Source organism: Carcharhinus amblyrhynchos, chromosome 25 (genome assembly GCF_965287045.1).
Source record: "Carcharhinus amblyrhynchos chromosome 25, sCarAmb.v2.hapA, whole genome shotgun sequence".
NCBI lineage: Eukaryota > Metazoa > Chordata > Chondrichthyes > Carcharhiniformes > Carcharhinidae > Carcharhinus > Carcharhinus amblyrhynchos.
This window is the reverse complement of record NC_137348.1, coordinates 9,118,415-9,143,318: the sequence shown is the minus strand read 5'-3', so window position 1 is coordinate 9,143,318 and position 24,904 is coordinate 9,118,415. Positions and strand designations below refer to the sequence as shown.

At 42.5% G+C, this 24,904-nt stretch overlaps 1 protein-coding gene and 1 pseudogene across 1 annotated transcript in view; both read left to right on the top strand.

The window, feature by feature from the left end:
• Positions 1-24,904, top strand: part of golga2 (golgin A2) — an 88,244-nt gene that overhangs the window by 48,876 nt on the left and 14,464 nt on the right. The window contains exons 17-25 of the mRNA XM_080211901.1: positions 243-330; positions 4,525-4,661; positions 6,773-6,991; positions 10,933-11,046; positions 13,437-13,655; positions 14,947-15,046; positions 16,258-16,352; positions 17,323-17,446; positions 22,206-22,279. Coding sequence (XP_080068027.1) covers positions 243-330; positions 4,525-4,661; positions 6,773-6,991; positions 10,933-11,046; positions 13,437-13,655; positions 14,947-15,046; positions 16,258-16,352; positions 17,323-17,446; positions 22,206-22,279 — 1,170 coding nt within the window. The remainder of the gene's footprint in view (positions 1-242; positions 331-4,524; positions 4,662-6,772; positions 6,992-10,932; positions 11,047-13,436; positions 13,656-14,946; positions 15,047-16,257; positions 16,353-17,322; positions 17,447-22,205; positions 22,280-24,904) is intronic.
• Positions 14,155-14,253, top strand: LOC145358461 (small nucleolar RNA U3; annotated as a pseudogene).

Below are 24,904 nucleotides of genomic sequence, written 5' to 3'. Positions count from 1 at the left end.
CAGCTCTTTAGAGAACTAACCATGCAAACAGCTATTTAGTCACTTATACCTGTTGGGATGCTGTTCCACTCTTGTCAATGTCAAGGTTTATGGTCACTTACCTTCAATCCCCAATTCCAAACAACATCAAAGTCACCCTCCTGTTTGTTGTCAATTTTGGAGCAAGATTATCCATGCTAATACTCTGAGTGCGGTGAAATTGTGTGTTTATAAATTAGCCATTGATCAATTTGTCTTGACAGGTAAATGCACTTTCAGAGGAGAAGGAACGGAATCTCAACCGTATGCAAGAGCTGGAGACCTCATTGACTGATCTTCAGAACAGATCAGGTAATTGTAGCGTTTTCATAGCAGCAGACTAAGCATTCCCAGAAAGGTGTTTGCTGATTCATGTATCCATAAATAAGGCAGGGGATCCTTGCTGCATTGCCTTATTTGCTGCATGTCATTCATTATAAACACATTGGAAGTGGTTTGCACCAAGTGGCACTACTTGGAAGTGGTGCATCTGTTTCTTCTTCTTGTTTTCTGTCCTCTGAATCAACTGGATTTGGTGCGAAGTATATTTCCTAGTCTGGTACTAATCAAAACACGATGCTGAAAATCTGAAATAAAAACAGAAAATGGTGGAAATACTCAGGTCAGGCATCATCTACAGAGAGAGGAACAGTTAACACTTCAGGTTGATCTTTCAGTGATACTGGAGAAGGCATAGTGGCACAGTGGTTAGCATTGTTGCCTCTCAGTGCCAGGGACCCGGGTTCGATTCCCGGCTTGGGTCATTGCCTATGTGGAGTTTGCACATCCTCCCTGTGGGTTTCCTCTGGGTACTCCAGTTTCCTCCCACAGTCCAGAGATGTAATAGTTAGGTGGATTGGCCATGCTAAATTGTGCCTTAGTGTAAGGGGGACTAGCTAGGTTAAATGCATGGGGTTATGGGGATAGGGCCTGGGTGGAATTGTGGTCAGTGTGGATTCAGTGGGTCAAATGGCCTCCTTCTGCACTGTGGGATTCTATTTTTTTTAAAAAAGTTACAGGTGAAATAGGATTTTAACTAGGGGTGGGTGAGTCAGGGACAAAGAAATGTTAGGAAGACGGGTGAGATTAAATGATGGAAGAATTGATCATTAAGGACCAAAGGAATTGGGAATGGGGCAAAAAAAGAACAGAAGTTGTGCCTCGAACAAGTGTGTTACAGTCTGAAAATGAAAGCAAGAGTAAAACCAAACCATGGAAAGGAAACAAATTTGGGATAAGGAGTTTATGATCGCGAATGGTTGGACTTGGGGGTCAAGTCCTTCTGTGGCAATGAAGTGCCTAATTCAAAGATGAGATGCTGTTCCTCACACTTGTATTGTGCTTCACTGGAACAGTGCAGCAGGCCAAGGACAGAGATGTTAGCTTGAGAGCAAGGTGGAGAATTAAAATGGTTGATCTCCAACCTCCGCAATCATCTACCACTGTGCCAGGTATGAAGATGATTGTGGTGGTTGGAGTCAATCTTCTCGGTTCCAAGACACCACTTCATGGAGTTCCTCGGGGTAATGTCCTAACTAGGCCCGCTATCTTTGCTTAGCAGATAAATTACTGCAGCCTTTGCGGCTTTATATTACACCATAACGGCTTGTAAACTTCACACAGAGAGCCACTCAAGGCTGGAATGAAACTGTGGTCTCTGGCGCTGTGAGGCTGCACTGCCAACCACTCTGCCACCATGCTGCTTTTAATTTTATGTATGAAGTTAGTAATAAAAATCTGATCAGAGGAACAAAATTCTCTTTCAGCTGAAGGGGATTATTTGAAGCAAACTCTTGCTCTCTGTTTAATCCCTATTAAAAAAAAGACATGTTGTGTTAATGTTAAGGGTTGTAAAATTAAACAGTTGCCACCTGCTAGTTAAAATCACATTTATAAATTCATGTTAATGACTTGTGTATCTTAAGCTTTGCTGTGCTCTTGGTATTTAGCTCCCTCACATGGCTGGGTTGGGTAGTAAGGCCTCAAGGCCAGTCTACCCATTGCAATCCATCCATAAATCACAAGACTGAAACTGCTTTGAAGAAGAGGTTTTGAGGTGACACAATGTTTTTGTTTTCCTCCAAGACCTAGATTCATATTCTGGTTTCCCTGGCTTGGGGTGGCATAGTGGTTAGCACTGCTGCCTCAAGCGCCAGGACCTGGGTTTGATTCCTGGCTTGGGTCACTGTCTGTGTGGAGTTTGCACGTTCTCCCCATGTCTGTATGGGTTCCCTCTGGGTGCCCTGGTTTTGTCCCACAGTCCTAAGATATGCAGGTTAGGTTTAACATCGGCCATGTTAAATTCTCCCTTAGTCTACCTGAGCAACTGGTGGAGTGTGGTGACCAGGGAATTTTCACAGTAACTTCATTACAGTGTGAATGTATGGCTACTTATGACCAATAAATGAACTTTAACTTTACTCCCATCAGTTTTGATCTGGTCTGTAAAGCAGTAAAAATGTCCCTGATTTGACACTCTTGGTGATGTTTGATTTATTATTGTCACATGTATTAGTATACAATGAAACATATTGTTTCTTGTGCGCTAAGGGCAAAGCATACAGTACATAGACAAGGAAAGGAAAGGGTACAGAATGTAGTGTTATAGTTAGAGTGTAGAGAAAGATCAACTTAATGTGAGGTAGGTCCATTCAAAAGTCTGATGGCAGCAGGGAAGAAGCTGTTCTTGAGTCAGTCGGTACGTGACCTCAGACTTTTGTATCTTTTTCCTGACAAAAAGGTGGAAGAGTGTGTGTCCAGGGTGTGTGGAATCTCTGATTATGCTAGCTGCTTTTCCAAGGCAGCGGTAAGTGTAGACAGGGTCAATGGATGGGAAGCTGATTTGTGTGATGGACTGGGCTAAGTTCACAACCCTTTGTAGTTTCTTGTGGTCTTGGTCAGAGCAGGAGCCGTACCAAGCTGTGGTGCATCTGTAAAAATTGGTGAGATAAAGAAGAGAGAGACTCACATTGAGAATCTCAAACTCAAGCTCTTCATAGCCATTCTTTTTTTGGATGAGGAGTCAGTGCTGCAAATGGGCAACAAGTTCCTGTGAACAGTAATGTGATAATGATCCAGACAAGTCTTTTTTGATAATGGCTGAGGGATAAATATTTTAACCAGGAGACTGGGAAGAACTCCCTTGCTCTTTAGAATAGCGTAATAGGATCTTTTACATTTGAACCAAGACCTTTCAGGTGAGTGTACCATTTCACCTGAAAGACCTCACCTTTGACAGTACAGAACCTTTTTGCTTCAGTGCTGGTGTGCTAGCATTGATTTTGGACTTGTGACTGGAATGGGATTAAATTCTCCCCCTCCTGACTCTGGACTACCTTGCCATCTGGTGCAGAGAAGCTGCAAGTTGGCTAGTGTGGAAAATCAAAAGTTACAATCGTGTTCTTCTGCAGTTGGATCTGATGTACATTGGAGAGAGAACTTTACTTTTGTTTGTAGTTGACTTGAAGTGCTTAATGTATTCATGCATTGCCTGAAATGAAATAGGTTTTATTCCCCATTATTGACCTCTCACTTCACCTTGAGCGCAAAGAAATCTTATAACTCCCTGATTATTAGACAGGGAAACTTGATAATAGAAGTATTTTGAACAGTGGCTCAGAAAATTCCAGGAGACAAATCACAGAAGAACTCACATTGTTCCTTATGAACACTACTGTAATGCTGGTGTACTGTATAATCTAGACTTGCATAACAACAGGTTACTTTTATTCTCAAACCTGTAAGAAAGGAAGGCATGCAATTCTCCAGCACTTTTCATGACCTGGGGTTATCCAGAAACCCATTACATCCAGCAAAATGCTGTTTTTGTTTTGAACTGTAGTCAGTGATGTAATTGAGGAAACCCAAAGGCTGATTCTGCACAGCAAGATCCCACAAACAACAATGAGATCTCTGTGCTTGAAGTGCCGTTATCAATTTTCAAAAGCAAATTGGTACCAAGTTGTACAGAGTGTCACAGGCTGTCATCGGTCAAGATGTGTGATGAACTGAGAATTTTGGTACGCACTCGAAGATAATCAAAGAGCTTGATGTGCCGCTGAGCAGAGTTGGAGCTTCCTGAAGCTGAAGTATGGTTGCATGTCCATTGGCCTGCAGTATTACTTTTTGGAAAAGTGGGAAAAATTTCTGAATGTATTCCCAAACTATCGAGGCTGTAAATCTTAAGACCCATCAAGACAGGTTAGAAGAAACTTGGGAGTTGTTACGGTGCATGATGCCCTTTCCCTGAAACAGTGATGGTCGGAGAACAAAAAGTAATTTTTAAAAGGAAGCTGGATAATTGTTGAAAAAGCAATGAGCCTGAGGCAATGAACAGTGGGTGGCTGTGAGAACCGAGTGCTGGAAAAATGGAGCTGTAAAACTGTACGATTCTTTAAGGAGAGCTTGACTTGTGTAGTCAGTGTAGCTCGTTTGGCCCTTTTTCACGGTAATGATATATTTTTGAAGATATGAGTTTTTAACGCTGCCTTGCTCTGTGTTGTTTAGCACAAGTGTGCGAGGTCAGTGAGAGCCAGACCACGCCCCAGCCTGAAGGCCCAACTGAGCAAGAACAGTTGCTGGAGGATAATGTTCAAACCCTGCAACGGGAGAAGGAGGAGTTGTACACACAGTACCAGGCTCAGGTAAAAGGGGCTTCTTTTCCATCTGGTGGGTGGGGGGAACTGGTTTTCCTCAGCAGCCACAAATCTTTATACACTGAGTTTTAACTGTAGCGAACTGAGAAAACAATTGCAATTTCTTGCTTCACTTTCTTGAATCTTGAGGCACAGATATTCATTTAAAGCAAAGAACAGCAATTGATACAATCAATGCAAGAAATTGGATCAAAATTATTTGTGACCGCTTGTTGTTTCACCTTCCCTCCAGGCTTAATGGGTACCCTGTGGTGGGGAAAGGAATTACAGAGACTTAAAGTCCAAAGTCTCTCCAGATTTTGGGGTTGCACAGTGGGTTAGCACTGCTGCCTCACAGCACTAGGGTCTCGGTTTCGATTCCCAGTTTGGGATCGCTGTCTGTGCAGAGTTTGCACATTCTCCCGTGTCAGCATGAGTTTCCTCCGGGTGTTCTGGTTTCCTCCCAGAGTCCGAAAGGCGTGCTGGTTAGAAGCATTGGCCATGCTAAATTCTCCCTCAGTGTGTCCGATCAGGTGCCAGAGTGTGGCAACGAGGGGATTTTTACAGTAACTTCATTGCAGTGTTAATGTAAACCTACTTGTGACACTAACAATAAATAGATTTGTGTTGAGCTGTGTTGCTACAGTTAACCTCTGTCACAAGTTAAGAATAAGGACATTTAGCCAAGATTCCCATTCTTAATAGAGATTCCATGATGTACACCTGTTTGGACCTCTGGTGGGGGTACGATTAAACTCTGTTTGTGAAGTGTTTGACAGTTAAGTAGCCTGCCTGCAATTTCCACTGAGGAACTGACAACCAGTTTAAAAAAAAGATAAAATGATTGCATTGCTGTTTATACAGTTATACCTAATCTAAAAGTGCATGGTGTTACCAAATGGCAAGATGTGGATTTGAACCCATGAATGCCCAGGCTGCAATGTTGTCTTTCTCAGCTGTGCCATGCAGTCTGTACAGACAGTGGAAGTAAAATTGGAGTGCTTTCAAGGACATGAATGCTAGTGCCACTTATTTTAACAGACCAAGACACACCCTGCACATTTTAATTTTGTAATAGCTACAGTATATGTGTGGGGCAACTCGCAGCTATACAGTGGGAAGACTCCATCATTCACCCAACTACCGCCCTTCACGTTTCATAATCATCATAAACCTTCGGCAAAAATGATGGTTTGAAATAGCAAGGTCTCAGCATAACAAATAAAATGGAAGATTAGTGACTATGCCTTGGTGATTGAGGAATAAATGCTGGCCAGGACAAGAAAGGAGAATGCACCCCTTTCTTTCCATGGAGCAGTGGATCTCTAATGCCTGTCCCTGTGCTTACCCAGATCTCCAGCCTGCTAAATACAAAGTAAGATGCCTCCAACAATGCAGCACTCTCACTATAATATCCAGTACCACCTTTACCAGTGAATTGTCAGCTTAGATAATGTGCTCTGCTCTTGAAGTGAATCTTGGAAGAAGTCCCAGTCTAATCAGTCAATGTTGGGATGGAGACACTAAAACCAAAATTGCAGGTTTGGCAGCATCTGTGGAGGGAGAAACAGAGTTAAATTTTCGGGCTGTGATAGGTCACAACCTGAAATGTTAACTTTGTGTTTCCTTCCATGAGTGCTGCTAGTATTTTCTGTTTTAATTCCAGATTTCCAACACCCACACTAATTTGCTTTGGGATGGACGCTTAAATCCACAGATTATGAATATGTGGAATTCACTACCCTGAATTCACTACCACTAAACTGTGGTAGATGCTGGGACAGTGAGTAAATTTAAGGAAGAGGTAGACAGATTTTTAATTGGTAATGGGTTGAAGGGTTACGGGGAGAAGGCAGGAAAATGGGGATGAGGAGTATATCAGCCATTATTGAATGGTTAAGCAGACTCGATGGAATGAATGGCCTAATTCTGCTCCTGCTTATGATGCATCTCATCTACAGCAACATTTTTTTAACTTCTGTTCTCCAGACACAGTCCAGAGTTGCCGAAATGTTGTGGACTTCTACGGTGCCAGCCCAAATGTGATATCTGTATAGCAGCATCAGACGTGTTTTAAGGATGTACACATTTAAATATTTACAATCGTTTGGCCTTTTTAGGTTCGTGACAATGAGCAGCTGAGTCATTTAAACCTGGAGCTGGAAGAGAGACTGCAGGAACTGGAGCGGACGGTGCAGCGTTACAACGATAATTCCGTAGACCGGAAGCAACTGCTGGAAAATATGCAGAGTGACAAGGCTACAATAAGCCGAGCATTGACACAGAACCGCGAGCTCAAAGAGCAGCTAGCAGAGCTTCAGAACGCATTTGTCAAACTTGTGCGTACTCTACCGTCACCTCCTACGTAAAACTCTACACCTCAGCTTTCAAATGTGTTGTTTAATCTATTTCATTGGAATACAAAGGATACATAGTGGATCAAACTGAGGATGCTTCATTCTGTGTATTTTGTGTGCACTTTTATACTGTTAAGTGGCTTTAACTTTTACAAAATCAGCTCTAATGTAATACTTATCTTTAAAAAGGATGGCACAGCTAATCTGAATAGTTGGAGACCAGTTAATTTAACATTAGTGCACATTGAGTGAATATATTCAAGTCTTAAATTAATAGATTTTTGGAACGGAAATGGGGATAGGGAGGGAAACTAGTGGAGACAGGTGACTTACCATGAGTGGATTTCAAAATAAGAATGGATCTCAAAATAAGGAGGGAGGGACAGTTTAGATCGGAGTTGGAGGAATTTCTTCACTCAAAGGGTGGTGAATCTCTGGAATTCTCTGCCCGTTGAAGTGGTGGAGGCTACCTCACTGAATATATTTAAGTCATGGGTGGATAGGTTTCTTATAGACAAGGGAATTAAGGGTTATGGGGAGAAAGCAGGAAAGTGGAACTGATCCACTTCAGATCAGCCATGATCTTGTTGAATGGTGGGGCAGGCTCGAAGGGCTAGTTGGCCTACTCCTCCTATTTCTTATGTTCTTCTGATTTAGGAGTCGTATAACCTGTACCTTCTGTTGTTTTCCCATGCCAACTTTTGGAAACTTTAAAGATAAAATTAGTAAATATCAAAATGAGAAAATAATTGAAACCAGTGTTGCTGATCGTATAAAAGAAAATCATGCTTAACAAAACCATAACTTTTTTTGTCAAAAAGTGACATAATGGTGGCTACAACGTACAGGGACTTTCGGAATGTCTTCAACTGAAAAACTAGTTAATGCAGATTATACACATATCTGGAATAAGAGAAAGTGTGCCAAAGGGATTTAAAATCATGTGGAAGCAAGGAAGCAGAAGGAGTTAAGGGCAGTTCCTCTAAGGATATGAGGAGACGTTGGAGAAACTTGGCCTATTCTCACTGGAATGACAGAGGTTGAGGGGCGATCTGATGGAAGTCTGCAAGGTTATGACAGGCATGGACAGAGTGGATAGTCAGAAGCTTTTTCCCAGGGTGAAAGAGTCAGTTACTAGGGAGTATAAGTTTAAGGGTCAAGGGTTAAAAGAGATGTACAAGGCATGTTATTTTTAGACAGAGGGTGGTGGGTGCTTGGAGCTCGCTCCGGGGGGAAGTAGTGGAAGCAGATACGATAGTGACCTTTAAGGGGGGCCTTGACAAATACAAATAAAAGAATGGGATTCGAGGGATATGTTCCTGGAAGGGTAAGGCATTTTAGTTCAGTTGGATAGTCTGATTGGTACTGGCTTGGCGAACCAAAGGGCCTGATCCTGTGCAAGTAATTTTCTTTGTGCTTTGATAGGGAATGGGTAGTAGTGACCAGTTCTGTTCTGGCCTTGTTAACTTTTATGCTGTGCACAACAACAGCAACAAATTGGGTACGAAGCAATGGCGAAGAGCATTTGGATTGATAGGTGATCAAACGGAAGGCGTAGGTAAATATTTCTGAGGACCAAAGAGAAGTGAAAGGCAATATTAATGAGCTGGTGGAACAGGCAAAAGAGAAGGCAGAGAGAATTCTATGTCAGCGAGTGTGACATGACGCAGTTTAAAAAAAAAATACTGAAATGGCATTATGGCCAGAGGTATAGGGTGGGATTTTCCAGCCACATTCACCCCAAGGCTGGAAAGTCCAGCCTGAGGTCAAGGGACCTTTGCCTGATCTATGTTCTGCCTGCTACAATTCCCATAGTTGGGATGGGAAAATTCCACCCATCGAATATAAAAGTCAATGGAGTATAATGATGAATTGGTATAAAGTCCTGGAGAGCAGTATATTATTTGGATCCACTGTATCGGAAAGATGTTCAAATGATAGGGGCCACATCTATAGGACTGAGTTGAGAACTTCTTCCCTGCCCAGTGAAGCAGGCAAAGATGGATAAATTTTCAAACAGTAAAGGAATTATAGTGAGCGGGAGGGTAAGTGGAGCTGAGTCCACAAAAAGACCAGCCATGATCTTATTGAATGGCAGAGCAGGCTCGAGGGGTCAGATGGCCTACTCCTGCTTCTAATTCTTATATTCTTGTACACATTTATTTTTACTGTTTGGATGTAGTCAACAGAAACTCTTCTGTTTTATTGGAGGAATGAGGAAATGTTTTAATTGAAGCATTTGACTGCGGAGCCTGGGACAGTTAGAGATAGAAATAAGATTAAGGATAAAACAGAATTATTTTTTAAAAAGCGTCGTCAGGCTGCAGCGTGCACTGTCATTGATAGAGATGCCAATATTTTAAAATGGGTTTGTTGATTGAGGAAAATGAATGGATATGGGAACATGACAGACATGAGATTAAAACCTATCACTTGGTGTAGGATAAACAATATCATATTTATGTTGTTTCTTGACCAAAACTCCTTTTTTATTCCATCCTCCTTAACAAATATTGTAAACCAAGATGTTTGTTTTACACACCTGCCCAGATTTCAGCTAGGCTTCTGGCAATGTAATTAAATCTAAGTTTTCCTGTGACATAATTAGTCCTCATTCTCTCAGATTGTTTTGCGCAATTTATTTGCACTTTGCAATGTCAATGCCCAGTTTCTTTCCAAACTTTGCATGTGAACTCTTCCACTAGATATTAATCTCAGAGCAGTCTTCACAGAAATCTTGAGAACAAACTGCCTATTGTTGTGCTTAGGATTGTCATTTGACCATTGTCAAGATTACCTTACTCGCTCATTCCTTAACAAATACATTATTAACCCTCTCCTCTATACACTCTCTCTCTGCACCCCCCCCCGCCCCCAAACTGCTGCTCTCTCACAGATTTTTCTTAATTCTGTCAGCTGTGCTGTCACTTCTCCCACTTTGAACCCTGTTATCTGGCACCCACTCTGCCCCTCACGGCACCCAGAACTCATTTGATCGAAGCCAGCAAGAACATCTTACGTAACTTGCCTTCTACACTGTTAACTATTCAATTCTCCTCTAATATATTTTCCCTGTAGTCTGTACCCTGCTGGTCTGATTAAACCACAGATGCCACATTGCTTTCAGTAGCTTGTCCAGTTCACATCTGCATGATTATCTCTGGTTTACCCCAGGAAGCCATTCTTGGTCACCTCTTTACTATCTACATGCAGTCTCTTGATGCCAGTTTGAAATCTGGGATCTGATACCAGACGTACGGATGATGGTGTGGCATCTTGTTAGGATTTCTCCATTAATCCAGAGGTTGTTGCGACACACCGCCAATCGTCTGTGACACCTGAACCTGGATGAGTCTAAACTTTCTCCAAAGCACCTTCTGCAAAATCAAAGGCAGCCTGATTGATTCCTGTTGGCACTTGTGTGCTTTTGGCTTTCATGCAAGAGTCTTACCAGTCACCCAGCAGAATGCCAAGAACTATGGAACTACTTAAACCAGAGCTCTGTTCCACATTGATTCTGTTATCAAGACTGCGTTCTTCCATCTCCGAAACATTATAGGCCTCTGCTCTTGCCTCCCCTCCTATCTACTTGATGCCTGATCCTTGAGGCTATAGTTTGCTAATACTCTTTCAGAGTGGCTTCCAACCACAACGCCATTACAAGCTTTAATTAATTCAGAATGTTTTCACCTCCATCCCCACCTACCTCGCCCTGTCCAAGTTTCACTTCATGTATTTCAATCAAAATACCAATAATTCTTGCATCAACTTTGGAAAGAATTATTTGACCATATCAGCAAATCATGTGGACGAGTTACACAATAAGCCATATTGCATGGGGACTGTGAAGAATTAATTTTGAAAAATGATAGAGATTTGCTGTTTTATAATGTACATATCCTCTCAATTGACTGTTTCCACAGACCAACGAGAACATGGAGCTCACCGGTGCATTGCAGTCAGAACAGCACGTAAAGAAAGAGTTGGCTAAGAAGCTGGGACATATGCATGAGGGTGTGGCGGATTTGAAAGAAAAGGTATTGATTCCTCCCACAGTGCAAAAATGTCAAGTAATTTATATTTTCCTTGCATTGTGTGCATCCTAACCCAGTTGCAATTTCATCTGAAGCATCATCATACCGAACTCTTGCTATATGGAGGGAGCTTAATCTCTGTTCTTCTGCGAGTTTTTTTATTCTGGAGTATTGTATATCTTTTCAGATGTGCTCAGTTTTTCTTTTCTTTTTGCGCCTTGGAATGTACAGTGTGCATTGGGTTACATGGGATGGGAGAATGTTTTCCCTGAACATTGGCTTCCTATTGCAGCAATGTGCACTGTACAGCAGAACAATTAATTTCTGGTTAGGTGGGGCACTGAGTTTTTGATTCCGACAACTTGGAAGGCCCGTACAGAATAATGGGAAAGTTAAAGATTTTTCACTGTAGGCACACAGTAGAACGTGAAATCAGGATAATAATGTCTATCTTGAACTATAGATGCAAATTTATATAAAAGATGCCCCTTTTATATTGTTTATTTTTTAAAATTTATTATTGCCACATGTAGGCTTGCATTCACACTGCAATGAAGTTACTGTGAAAATCCCCTAATCGCCACACTCCAGTACCTGTTCGGATACACTGAGGGAGAATTTAGCACGGCCAATGCACCTAACCAGCATGTCTTTCGGACTGTGGGAGGAAGCCGGAGCACCCGGAGGAAACCCACGCAAACACGGGGAGAATGTGCAGACTCCGCACAGACAGAAACCCAAGCTGGGAATCAAACCCAGGTCCCTGGCGCTGTGAGGCAGCAGTGCTAAGTACTGTGCCACTATGCTGCCCCCAAAAAGGAAAAGGAAATACATGTTCTGGCAGTTTGATTCACTGCATGGTTGTGTGGAGAGGGGGATGTCATTTTGCCTTCACTTAATGGAACAACACAAAGGTGTACTGAATGGTTAGTTTTAAAAAAGCAGATGGAAAAATTGGTTAAAACATAAACTGCCACAATTGTCCTAAAGAGTGTGTTTCTTTCCCTGCTGTTAGCCAGTTGGTGGAGGAAGAAACTAGAGACAATCTTCATGTGGTATAGATTTATTTGCAGTGAATTATTACAAGTATATACCTCCTAGCTTGACTTGCCCTCTGTGTCAGCGTGTATTTCTTTAAACATGATAAAGTAACCCTTCACTTCGAAAGAGAGAAATGAATTTCCCAATGACGGACTCAGAAAGGATCAAGTGAAGTTTCATGTTTTAAGACTGATACTGTAACAAACGCATTAAAATCAACGTAGATTGAATATGGCATTAGATAACAAAGCACAGAAAAAGTGTTCCCTAGTAATTTACTGGACGACCAAAATACTATGTTGCGTTCATACATTATACCATGCAAAACCTTTGGACCTAAATTTCCTCAACTTGAACACCATCTCTTCTCTCTGCCCTTCTGGGGTCAATCTTCCTGTATCCTTTTTAAACAGAATCCTCTTCAATCAACCCTTTGAGCAAAATTCAATAGACTTCCTGTTGCAAGGTGATTTTGTGGTCTTCAGTTCTTCACAATATCCTTGTTTCCTCAAACAAGGATTTGGTCCTCACCAGCCCTCCTCTCGGTGATTTACCCCAAAGCAGTGCTTTTCTTCTGCATGACACTTCAGCATCTGCATCCCCAAAATCCTCAGTCTGGGCAGCAGTAAGGTCACCTGCATCCTCCTTTGTGTCTAGGTGTTAAAGCTTGCATCTTACTTTGAATAAGTTTTACTTTGAATTTCTGTGTCCAAAATAAATAGGTCACAAGGGGTTTGCGTCCAAGGAGATTCCATATGAAGTCACATGGGTCTGTTTCTAGCAGATAGTGTTGGAGACCACTCACTCCCCACTACTCCATTTTACCTTGAATTAAAGAAGACAGTTTAAAACAACCATCTTATAACATCCAGTGTTCTGTTCATAATGCTATAAAATGTAATCAGTACTGTTAGCATCTGCCACTCCTCTTCTTTTTTCCCCCCCCCGGCAGGCAGAATGATGTAAATTGCTGACTTCTATATTACCATCCCTTAATGAATAATTAAAAATATTCATAGATCCCTACCCTGCAGAAGGAGGCCATTCAGCCCATCGAGCCTGCAATGGCAATCCCAGCCAGGCCCTATTCCTGTACCCCAATACTCCAAATGAGGCAAGCTGATAATGCTCGTTTCCCACTGTCCGGCCAGATGTGAAGGGAAGGCTTTTGTTACCCCCACCCCCCGCCCCGTGGTACTCTGTCTAACAGCCTTATCTGAAAACTGATCAGAGTTATCCGAAAGGCTTTGAAGTGTGTGGATTGTTTGCCAAAACAAACTTTCATCCCAGCTTTTGACATTTGTAATTATTGCAGTCGATATTCCAATGCTGCTTGTTTCTTTGTTTTGTAGCTTGAAGTGAAGGCACAGGAGGCTCAGACCATGCAAGGAGAGAGGAATGAGATGTATGCTCACCTACAGCAGTACATAGCGGCTTACCAGCAACTGGTGGCTGAGCGGGAGGAGTTTCAGAAACACCTACAGCAAACTTTGGTGAATAGGTCACAGCATGAGGAGGTACAAGAGGGAGTCCAAATTGAGTTCCAACCAAAGGATCATATGATTACAAAGGTGAGATTACAGATTCAATGGAGAACTGATAATTTTAAGCAAATGTTATTGAAGATGTGTAATACCCTGCATGTGCGCTGCTAGCAAAGAGCTTGCAGAGAATGGATCTGTTAATTCCCAAAGCATAACATGGGAAGCACTGAACGAAGTTCCTCCTGTCTCCAGCTATTATTCTAGGGAATTCCTGGGTGTACACATTGCCAGCACGATCCCCATGATTTTCCAGCTATTGATCCTATAAAGCCATTTTAGTTTATTTATTAGTCACAAGTAGGCTTGCATTAATACTGCAATGAAATTACTGTGAAAACCCTCTAGTCGTCACACTCTGGCGTCTGTTTCCTTCAAGACACGTGACAACGCAGAATCGCTGAGTAGAAATTGATAGCCAAGTTCCCCGGACATGAGGATGGCCTCAACTGGGATCTTGGGTTCATGTCACACTATCTGTAACCCCATGACTTGCCTGGGCTTGCAAAATCTCACTAACTGTCCTGACTGGAGACTACTCTTAGGGATCATTTCTATAGTGTTTTCCTAGAGAATTTTTTTTATATTTCAAAAATGTACTTCATACATAAGAAAGACTCCTGGCTGAGACAATTCACACCTCTTTAACTTCTGCTTAACCTTCTCTTCACTCACATTGTCTGCACCTATAAAGACTTGATTACCTGTAAAGACTGTCATTCCAGCCATTATCTTGTCATTGAGTTTGTGTTGATATACATGCCCTGTTTGTGAAACAAATCCTGCACTCACCTGATTAAGGAGCAGCATTCCGGAAGCTACCAAATAAACTTGTTGGACTTTAACCTGGTGTTGTGAGACTACTTAGTGGGTACACTGAGGGAGAATTTAGCATGGCCAGTGCACCTAACCAGCATGTCTTTCAGAGTGTGGGAGGAAACTGGAGCACCCAGAGTTCTACTGCATCCAACACTTAGTGACATTTTATCACACTAATGAGAGAGAATAAATCGTGGCCATTTAACATGCGAAAAATTTGAAAGTGGAACTAGAATTAACTGTACGCCAAAGCAGCTATGAACCATTGCCATTCAGCGCCTGCTTGCCTTCCAAAAACTCCATTTCAGGGTATGATGCAGCCAATTCAAACACTATATTAGCTGAATTTAATAAATGGCATCTAATGTTTGAAGAATGGAAGTGAATGCACATCTCTGACAGTTTAGATTTCTGAAGTTGTAATAGCTAGTAAGCGGATCAGAGATCAGGACTGTGTGTATCTGCAGTTACCTTTTTAACAGTGAAATGTGTCCATCCACAGGAGCAACTGGAACGTTTGAATGATGAAAACAAGGCCCTGAAGTCAATGATCAGCAAACTATCAGCGGACTTGAGCAAGATCAGTTCACAGCTTGGGGAAGGTGCGGGGAACTTGAATTTTCATTTCCAGCCTCTTTTGAATTGCTACCACATACACTTAGATCCTGATTTTACTGGCATGGCTGCTCCAAAAATCAGGATGGGCGAGGCTTCAGAACGGCATTCCCCGTTGACCTCGGGAGTGATCTTACGAGCCTTAGGAGGAGGGGGTGGTGTGCCAATAAAACCCAGGCCTTAGTCTCCAGTTTGTTTTGAAATTCTAAATAGTTCTATTCACCCCAAGGCTTGGGGTACTCTAATGAAGTCACCATCCAAACCCCCATCAGTTTGATTATAGTGTGCACTTGTTTCTTTTTTTGGTGTTGAACCCTCAAACTCTCAAGATTGCCATTGAGATTGTTCCACGCAGCACATTCTGAAGAAATTCTGGATTTATTGCTATTCCCATTATAGTTTCACAATTTTATATCATTTTGAACATGGCCTGAGAGTTAGACCATAAGACATAGGCTGAGTGGCCTAATTCTGCTCCTGTCAAGTCTGCTCCGTCATTCAATCATGACTGGGGATGAAAAAAAAATCATTCTCCTGCCTTTTCCCCATAACCCCTGATCCCCTTATTAATCAAGAACCTATCTGTGTCTGTCTTAAGGACACTCGATGACCTGGCCTCCACAGCCTTCTGCGCCAAAGAGTTCCACAGACTCACTACTCTATGGTGGAAGAAATTCCTCCTCATCTCTGTTTTAAAGGATCGTCCCTTTAGCCTGTGGATGTGCCTTCTGGTTTTAGTTTTTCCTACTAGTGGAAACATCTGCTCCACGTCCATCTATCCAGGCCTCGCAGTATCCTGTAAGTTTCAATATGACCCCCCCTCATCTTTCTAACCTCCAACGACTACAGTCCCAGAGTCCTCAAACGTTCCTCATGTGACAAGCTCTTCATTCCAGGGATCATTCTTGTGAATCTCCCCTGGACACTTTCCAAGGACAGCACATCTTTTCTTAAATACGGAGCCCAAAATTGCTCACAATACTCCAAATGGGGCCTGACCAGAGCCTTACACAGCCTCAGAAGTACATCCCTGCTCTTGTATTCTACACCATTGTTATTGCTCTTAATTTTAAAAAAAACAATATTTTAATTAAAGGAGGTGATTATCATCAGTGGGTTTGTGGATCAGTTGGTTTGTTGTTCCGGGGTTCAGCAGGTTCCAGTTGAAGTTGATTCATTTTTAACTTTGCGCCAGCAGATGATATGTTGGAAAAGCATCTCGCTTCCAGGCAGGGAAATCAGAAGACCAATCATGTTGCAACACCAGCAGAACTGGAAAGTCAAGAGGAAACGGTAAGAATGCCTTTATGACAATTCAGGAACATCCTAAGGATGTTTAACTTGCGTATCAGCAGGAGAAATCTCAGAGTAAAGGGTATAGATTCAGCCATGTTGTTTAGCATTGGACAAGCCACATTGCTTTGGAAAAATATTTGCATTGTGGGATAAGGATTTCCTGACCAAGATGGAAAAAGAGGTGGATTGACCTCTCCAGGGTACAGGTTTTGTTTATCTCCTGTTGTCCAGTTCAAAACACGCACATATTTGATTTAGTATTGTCACATGTATTAGTATATGGTGAAAAGAATTGTTTCTTGCGCACTTTACAAAGCATATTGTTCATGGAGAAGGAAAGGAGAGTGCAGATTGTAGTTTCACAGTCATAGCTAGGGCGTAAATAAAGATGCACTTAATGCAGGGCAGGTCCATTCAATAGTAGGGAAGAAGCTATTCTTGAGTCGGTTGGTATGTGTATTTTGTAACATTTTCCTGACGGAAGAGGTTGGAACAGAGTCTGTCTGGAGTGCGTGGGATCCTTAATTATGCCAGCTGCTTCGCAGAGGCAGCGGGAAGTGTAGACAGAGTCAATGGATGGGAGTCTGGTTTGTGTGATAGATTGAGCTACATTCACGACCTTTTGTAGTTTCTTGCGGGCATCCCAAACTTGGCTGGCACGCACAGGAAATAGGGCGGTCAACTGATCAGGGTCATACTTCATTTAATTTTCATAGATTAGAACATCAGCATAAGGTACCTTGACAGCTGCGTCCCATTCTCAAGTTAACCATCTTCACCCTGCAACTCCTCGAATTTCAACACACCCTGCTCTCCTGTCCATATGTCCTCCCTTGGTCTTTTGTGATGCTTCAGTGATGCTACGTCACTGGGGGATAACCACCTTTAGTGAGTTGGATGGTTATCCACCATGATGTGGAATCTTTATAAATTATTTGTTTGAAATCCTCTTCCTTCCATTCTTCAGGCTGATTTGCAGAATTTAACACTAAACCAAGATCAACTAACATTGCAAAGCTTGGACCAGGAACAGCAGCAGCAGGAACAACCAGAAATGTCAGCTGTAATGGATGAGCAAGAACAGTTAAGAGGTATTCTCTTAAATTGCTTTATTTCCATTCTCCAAAATCTAAAACTGCAGCGGATTGGTGCTTTGGAGATATGAATATGCTATAACTATTAAATTTGGCCGCACAATGGTTAGCACTGCTGCCTCACAATGCCAAGGATCTGGGTTCAATTACAGCCTTGGGTGACTGTGGTTTGCACCTTCTCGGCATGTCTGCGTGGGTTTCCTTCGAGTGCTCCAATTTCCTCCTGCAGTCTAAAATGTGTGGTTAGGTTGATTGCCCATGCTAAATTGGCCCTTAGTATCCAAAGATGTGTAGGTTAGGGGGTAGGGCCTGAGTGGGATGCTCTGTTAGACAGTCTTTGCAGACTTGATGGGTTGAATGGCCGCCTTCTGCACTGTAGGGATTCTGATTCTTATTACCTTTTTGTACTGCAAATTCCAGCAAAGGGTCACCTGATAGTTACACAAAGGAGAAATTAAAGTACAGAATGGAAATAATTTTCCAGAATGTATGGAATAAGTGAAATATGAATAATATGCTCAAATTGTGTATTAATATTCTCAAAAGGCAAACTCGGATGTGTAATCTAATATGTTTAAATCGGGCTATCCTCATCCTGAGCAACAGCTGCATCACGTGGAGAAGGTGAGACTTCCATCAATTCTACACTAAAAAGATGATGGACTGGACTATTGGAAACAGTCATCCATTGTAAAGTCTCTCCTTCCTATGCTCAAGTTGCAGTTTTTAATAAGGTGACAAATATCCTTTATGAAAGTAACTGGAAGATCACTCCTGCTATCGTGAATGCAGTTAGTAACGTGGCATTGTCCAATTAAATATGATTGTTTTTGTTTGGAATAGATTTTACTGAATTGAAATAGTGACTTGATTTTGTGTTGGGATCATCTACTGCATAACCTGACATGAAGGCATAGAATCCCTACAGTGTAGTAGGAGCCATTTGGCCCATCGAGTTTGTACCTACTCTCCAACAGAGCATCTTACCCAGACCCATCTCACATTTACCCTGCTAATCCCCCTAACCTGCACATCTTGGGACACTAAAGGTCAATTTAGGATGGCCAATCCACCTAATTTGCACATCTTTGGATTGTGGAAGGAAACTGTAAGAAACCCATGCAGACACAGTGAGAATGTGCAAACTCCACACAGACAATCAAGGCTGAAACTGAACGTGGGTCCTGGTGCCATGAGACAGCAGTGCTAACCACTGTGCTGCCCCGTGAGAATAGATAGTTAATGCTATATTTTGAAAATATGATATTACGACAGGCATGTTTATACTATACACGCTATGACATTTCATTGTGTAGACAATTTGTTTGTGACTTTAAAAATGACTTGCGTTTATATAGCATCTCTTAAAATTACAGAATGTTCTGAAGGGATTTACAGTCAATGAAGTACTTTGAATTAAAACATAGGGAACACAGCAGCCAATTTGCATGCAGCAGGCTGGGACAAACAGCAGTTTATCATCTGTTTTTGTAATTTCGGTTGAAAGATAAAAGTTGGCCAGCACAAAAGAGTTAACTGCCCTGCTGCTGTACAAAATAATGACCATGAGTTCTTTAACATGCATAAGAACATAAGAAATAGGAGCAGGAGTAGGCCATCTGGCCCTTTGAGCCTGCCCCGCCATTCAATAAGATCATGGCTGATCTGTCGTGGCTCAGTTCCACATTCCCGCCCTCCCCCCATAACCCTTAATCCCCTCTCTTATCAAAAACCCATCAACCTGCGTCTTAAAAATATTTAGCGAGGTAGCCTCCACCACTTCAACGGGCAGAGAATTCCAGAGATTCACCACCCTTTGAGTGAAGAAGTTCTTCCTCAACTCCGTTCTAAACCGCCCCCCCTTTATCTTGAGGCTGTGCCCCCTAGTCCTACTGTCCTTTCTGAGCGGGAAGAGTCTCTCCACTTCTATCCTATCCATCCCATTCATCATCTGAGAGTGCAGGCAAGGTCTTAGGTTAATGTCGTCTCTGACAGTGCAGTGCTCCCTCAGTGCTGGGCTTGAGCTGGTTTTCATTTTTATACTTGAGTCTTGAGTGGGTCTTGAACCCACAGTCTCCTGGCTCCTAGGTGCCTGTGTTGATCCATGGCTGGATATTTCAGTAAAGTCTTCCCTACGACGTAAATGTCTGGGATCGCCACTTTGTTTCTTAGATCTGACCATAAGAGGTGCTTTTTACAACATGACCTTCACAAAGTGACTTTATTTTTTTAAAAAGTCACACCAATGACATATGACATTGAAGTAAGACAAGTTAACCCTCGCTGCTAAGGGGATGATAGCATGCGAGAACATATAGTACATTAAATTACACATCCAATAATATCCATCCGATGTTCTACACATATTCAGAAGTCTCACAACACCAGGTTAAAGTCCAACGGGCCACTAGCTTTCGGAATGAATGCTGCTCCTTTGTTCAGGTAAGTGGGAGTTCTGTTCACAAACAGGCCACATAAAGAGACAAACTCAATTTAGAAAATAATGATTGGAATGCGAGTCTTTACAGGTAATCAACTCTTAAAGGTGCAGACAACGTGAGTGGAGAAAGAGGGTTAAACACAGATTAAAGAGATGTGTATTGTCTCCAGCCAGGACAGTTAGTGAGATTTTGCAAGCCCAGGCAAGTCGTGGGGGTTACAGATAGTGCAACATGAACCCAACTTCCCGGTTGAGGCCATCCTCACGTGTGGAACTTGGCTATCAGTTTCTGCTCAGCGACTCTGTGTTGTTACGTGTCATGAAGGCCACCTTGGAGAATGCTGACCTGAAGATCGGAGGCCAAATGCCCATGACCATTGAAGTGTTCCACGACACACGACAATGCAGAATCGCTGAGCAGAGACTGATAACCAAGTTTCGCACGTGAGGACGGCCTCAACCAGGAACTTGGCTTCATGTCACTCTATCTGTAACCCCCACGACTTGCCTGGGCTTGCAAAATCTCTAACTGTTCTGGCTGGAGACAATACACATCTCTTTAACCTGTGTTTAACCCCCTCTCCACTCACATTGTCTGTATCTTTAAGACTTGATTACCTGTAAAGACTTGCATTCCGACCATTATTTTGTAAATTGATTTTGTGTCTTTAAATGCCCTATTTGTGAACAGAACTCCCACTTACCTAACGAAAGACCAGCGCTCCAAAAGCTAGTGGCTTTTGATACCAAATAAACCTGTTGGACTTTAACCTGGTGTTAAGACTTCTTACTGTGTTTACCCGAGTCCAACGCCAGCATCTCCACATCAATACTACACATCTATAGACAAAAAAAGGTAGAGTCAGTGGAAAATTAGATTTTTTTTTTATTCATTCATGGGACATGGGCATCATGGACATGGCTGGCCAGCATTTATTGCCCATCCCTAGTTGCCCTTTGAGGGCAGTTGAGAATCAATCACATTGCTGTGGCTCTGGAGTCACATGTAGACCAGACCAGGTAAGGATGCAGATTTCCTTTCCTTCACTAAAGGATATTAGTGAACCAGATGGGTTTTTCTGACAATCGACAATGGTCTCATGATTGTCAGTAGATTCAAAATTCCAGATATTTTTAATTGAATTCAAATTCCACCATCTGCCATGGCGGGTTTTGAACCTGAGTCCCCAGAACATTAGCTGAGATTTGGGATTAATAATTCAGTGACAATACCAGAAGGACATTTTTTAGCCCTGGAGGGAGTGCAGAGGAGGTTTACTAGGCTGATACCGGAGTTGAGGGGATTGAGCTATGAGGAGAGGCTGAATAAACTGGGCTTGTACTCGTTAGAGTTTAGAAGAATGAGGGGAGATCTCATTGAGACGTATAAGATGATGAATGGGATGGATAGGATAGAGGTGGAGAGACTCTTCCCGCTCAAAAAAGACAGTAGGACTAGGGGGCACAGCCTCAAGATAAAGGGGAGGCGGTTTAGAACGGAGTTGAGGAGGAACTTCTTCACTCAAAGGGTGGTGAATCTCTGGAATTCTCTGCCCGTTGAAGTGGTGGAGGCTGCCTCGCTAAATATTTTTAAGAAGCGGGTTGATGGGTTCTTGATAAGAGAGGGGATTAAGGGTTATGGGGAGAGGGCGGGAAAGTGGAACTGAGCCACGACAGATCAGCCATGATCTTATTGAATGGCGGGGCAGGCTCGAAGGGCTAGATGGCCTACTCCTGCTCCTATTTCTTATGTTCTTATGTTCTTATGACATCGCCTTCCCTTAAGTAGCAAGTTGTTGTCATTTGAAATACCTTATCAAGAAGGGTGGTGGGAACAGATTAAATAATTTTCAAAATAAATTAAGTACTTTTAAAAGTGAAATTTCCAGGTTGGTGGGAAGGAGTAATGGGCGGGGGGGAATGATTTACTGCCTCTTTTAAAGAGCGAATCGCAATGGGTGGAATGTCCTCTTCTGTGCCATTAATATTCTATGTAACATTCAATCCCCTGCACTTCAAAGTCTCGCCATCAGCATTTAAAATATCCAACTTGTTCTGCTCTACATCCTTTCCCCTCTTAATCCATTGACTAATAAATGTATTGGTTTGTTTCTTTTTGTAGTTGGCTAGCGTTAGACCCTTATCTGTGAGAATTGCATCCAATACCAAAACCCCAGAAGCTGTAAATTAAAGCTGTTATTGAACTAAAATTTAGTTTCACGTAACTTGTCTGTGGTGTTAGCCTTTGGCGTCAGTATGTGAGTGATATTTCTCTTGTATGATTTTCTTTTTTTAAAAAAAAATTTGTCCCCTCAGGAGCAGTAAATGATGCAGACACTGTACCAACAAATCTGTATGAAGCCTTGAAAACTACGATGGACAAGCTTCAGGTGAGTGGATGCAGATTTATTGCCCCTTCGGTGCAGACTCTTATGTGCCCACTTTACAGTAGCACATAATAGTTCATATTTGTGCATAGTTCACTTCATTTTTTAAATTCTTTCACGGAATATGGGTGTCACAGGCAAGGCCAGTATTTATTGCCCATCCCAAATTGTCCTTGAACTGAGCAACTTGCTAAGCCATTCCTGTGAGCCTGGAGGCACAAGTGGACCAGACCAAGTAAGGATAGCAGATTTCCTTTCCTAAAGGAAATTACAAAGTGTCTACTGATGGAAGCTCGTCTCTGCTTTTGGTTGTTTGCCCATGCTTTACTTTGGGAATTGTCTAACACATCTTTGATGACTATTATTCTGGTAGCATGAGAATTAAATTCACGTTTATAAAGTTTAGTTTATTTATTAGTGTAACAAATAGGCTTATGTTAACACAGCAATGAAGTTACTGTGAAAATCCCCTAGTCAGCACACTGTTCGGGTACGCTGAGGGAGAGTTTAGCACGGCCAGTGCGCCTAACCAGCACGTCTTTCAGACTGTGGGAGGAAACCAGAGCATCCGGAAGAAACCCACGCAGACATGGGGACATCATGCACAAGCAGTGACCCAAGCTGGGAGTTGAACCAGGTCCCTGGCACTGAGGCAGCAGTGCTAACCACTGTACCACCATGCTGCCCGCTTCATGTGCTTGAAAATAATCCAAGGTGGAAAATCAGTATTACGGGGTTGTAATCACCATCTCTCATGTAGACCTTTACAGTGTGGCTCCTGTCTGAGAGTGCAGGATTAGTGAATTTATCCTAAAATTACAGCAGGTTTAAAGAATAGGCGAGTGCTCCCTGGCATCCTGGCTAATATTTTATCTATCACAAAAAACAGATCACATAGCCTTGATTGTATTATTATTGTGTACAGCTATAAGCTGCTGTATTTCTTCCATTACGACGGTGGCACAGTGGTTAGCGCTGTTGCCTCACAGCGCCAGGGACTGAGTTCAATTCCGGCCTTGGGTCACTGTCAGTGCGGACGTTGCACATTCTCTCCGTGCCTGCGTAGGTTTCCTCTGGGTGCTCCAGTTTCCTCCCACAGCCCAAAGATATATGGGGGTTAGGTTGATTGGCTATGCTAAATTGCCCCCTAGAGTCAGGGGGTTAGTAGGGTAAATTAGGGTTTTGGGAATAGGGCTTAGGTGGGATTGTGGTTGGTACGGGCGCAATGGGCCGAATGGCCTCCTTCTGTGCTGTAGGGATTCTATGAATGCAGCTAATTAATACTTCAGGAGGGTAACGGGCGCTGGGACATTCTGAAGTTGTGAATGGCACTATATGAATGCAAGTCATTTTCATTGTGGTCAGTTAGGAATGCTGGTGCGAAATAGATCTCTAAGCATATGGTGGTATTCCTTTGCCTCACTACTTATATTCTGTATGCCTCAAGTTGCATTCCACTCTTGATGGTGTGCCCCATGAACCAGACATAACGCATGGTTAAGGTTAGCAAATGTTTGTTGTTGGAGACTGGCAGGCCTTTGGTTTCAACAATGAAATGTGATCAGCCACTGCAAATGCAACAGATGACCTGAGACACTGGCATCCGAGTGTTACTTCATGGGCCTGTACCCACTGGAGTTTAGAAGAGCGGGAGATCATGTTGAAACATACAAGATTCTGAGGGGATTTGACTAGGTGGATGCTGAGAGGATATTCCCTTGATGGGAGAAACTCAAACTAGGGGACGCAGTTTAAAAACAAAAGGGTTTTCCATTTAGTTCTCATGAGAATTTTTTTCCTGTTTAATTTCCATGATGTGGAGATGCCAGTGTTTAACCTGGTGTTATGAGACTTACTGTAATTTCCATCCCCAGAGAACTGTGGAGGCTGAGTTGTTGAATATTTTTAAAGCTAGAGGGTATAAGTTTAAGATGAGCGGGGAAAGATTGAAAAGCAACCTAAGGGGCAACTTCATGCTGAGCGTAGTGCGTATATGGAATGAGCTGCCAGAGAAAGTGGTTGAGGCAGGTTCAATAGCAACATTTAAAAAGCATTTGGATAAGTACTTGGATGGGAAAGGATTAGAGGGATCTGGGTCAAACATGGGCAATTGGGACTAGCTGGGAGCGCATCATGATTGGCATCGACCAGTTGTTCGTGTGTCTTGCTCTGTGTGAGGTTATCTACTTTGGAAGGAATAATAGTAAAATGAACTATTATTTAAATGGTGAAAAATTACAGCATGCTGCTGTGCAGAGGGACCTGGGGGTCCTTGTGCATGAATCGCAAAACGTCAGTTTGTAGGTGATCAAGAAGGCAAATGGAATGTTGGCTTTTATCACGAGGGGATTGGAGTATAAAAGTAGGGAGGTCTTGCTGCAATTGTACAAGGTACTGGTGAGGCCGCAACTAGAGTACTGTGTGCAATTTTGGTCCCCTTATTTGCGAAAGGATATATTGGCCTTGGAGGGAGTGCAGAGAAGGTTCACCAGGTTGATACCGGAGATGAGAGGGTTAGCTTATGAGGAGAGATTGAGTAGATTGGGCCTGTATTTGACAGAGTTTAGAAGGTTGAGGGGGTATCTGATAGAGACATTTAAGATAATGAAGGGGCTAGACAGGGTAGAG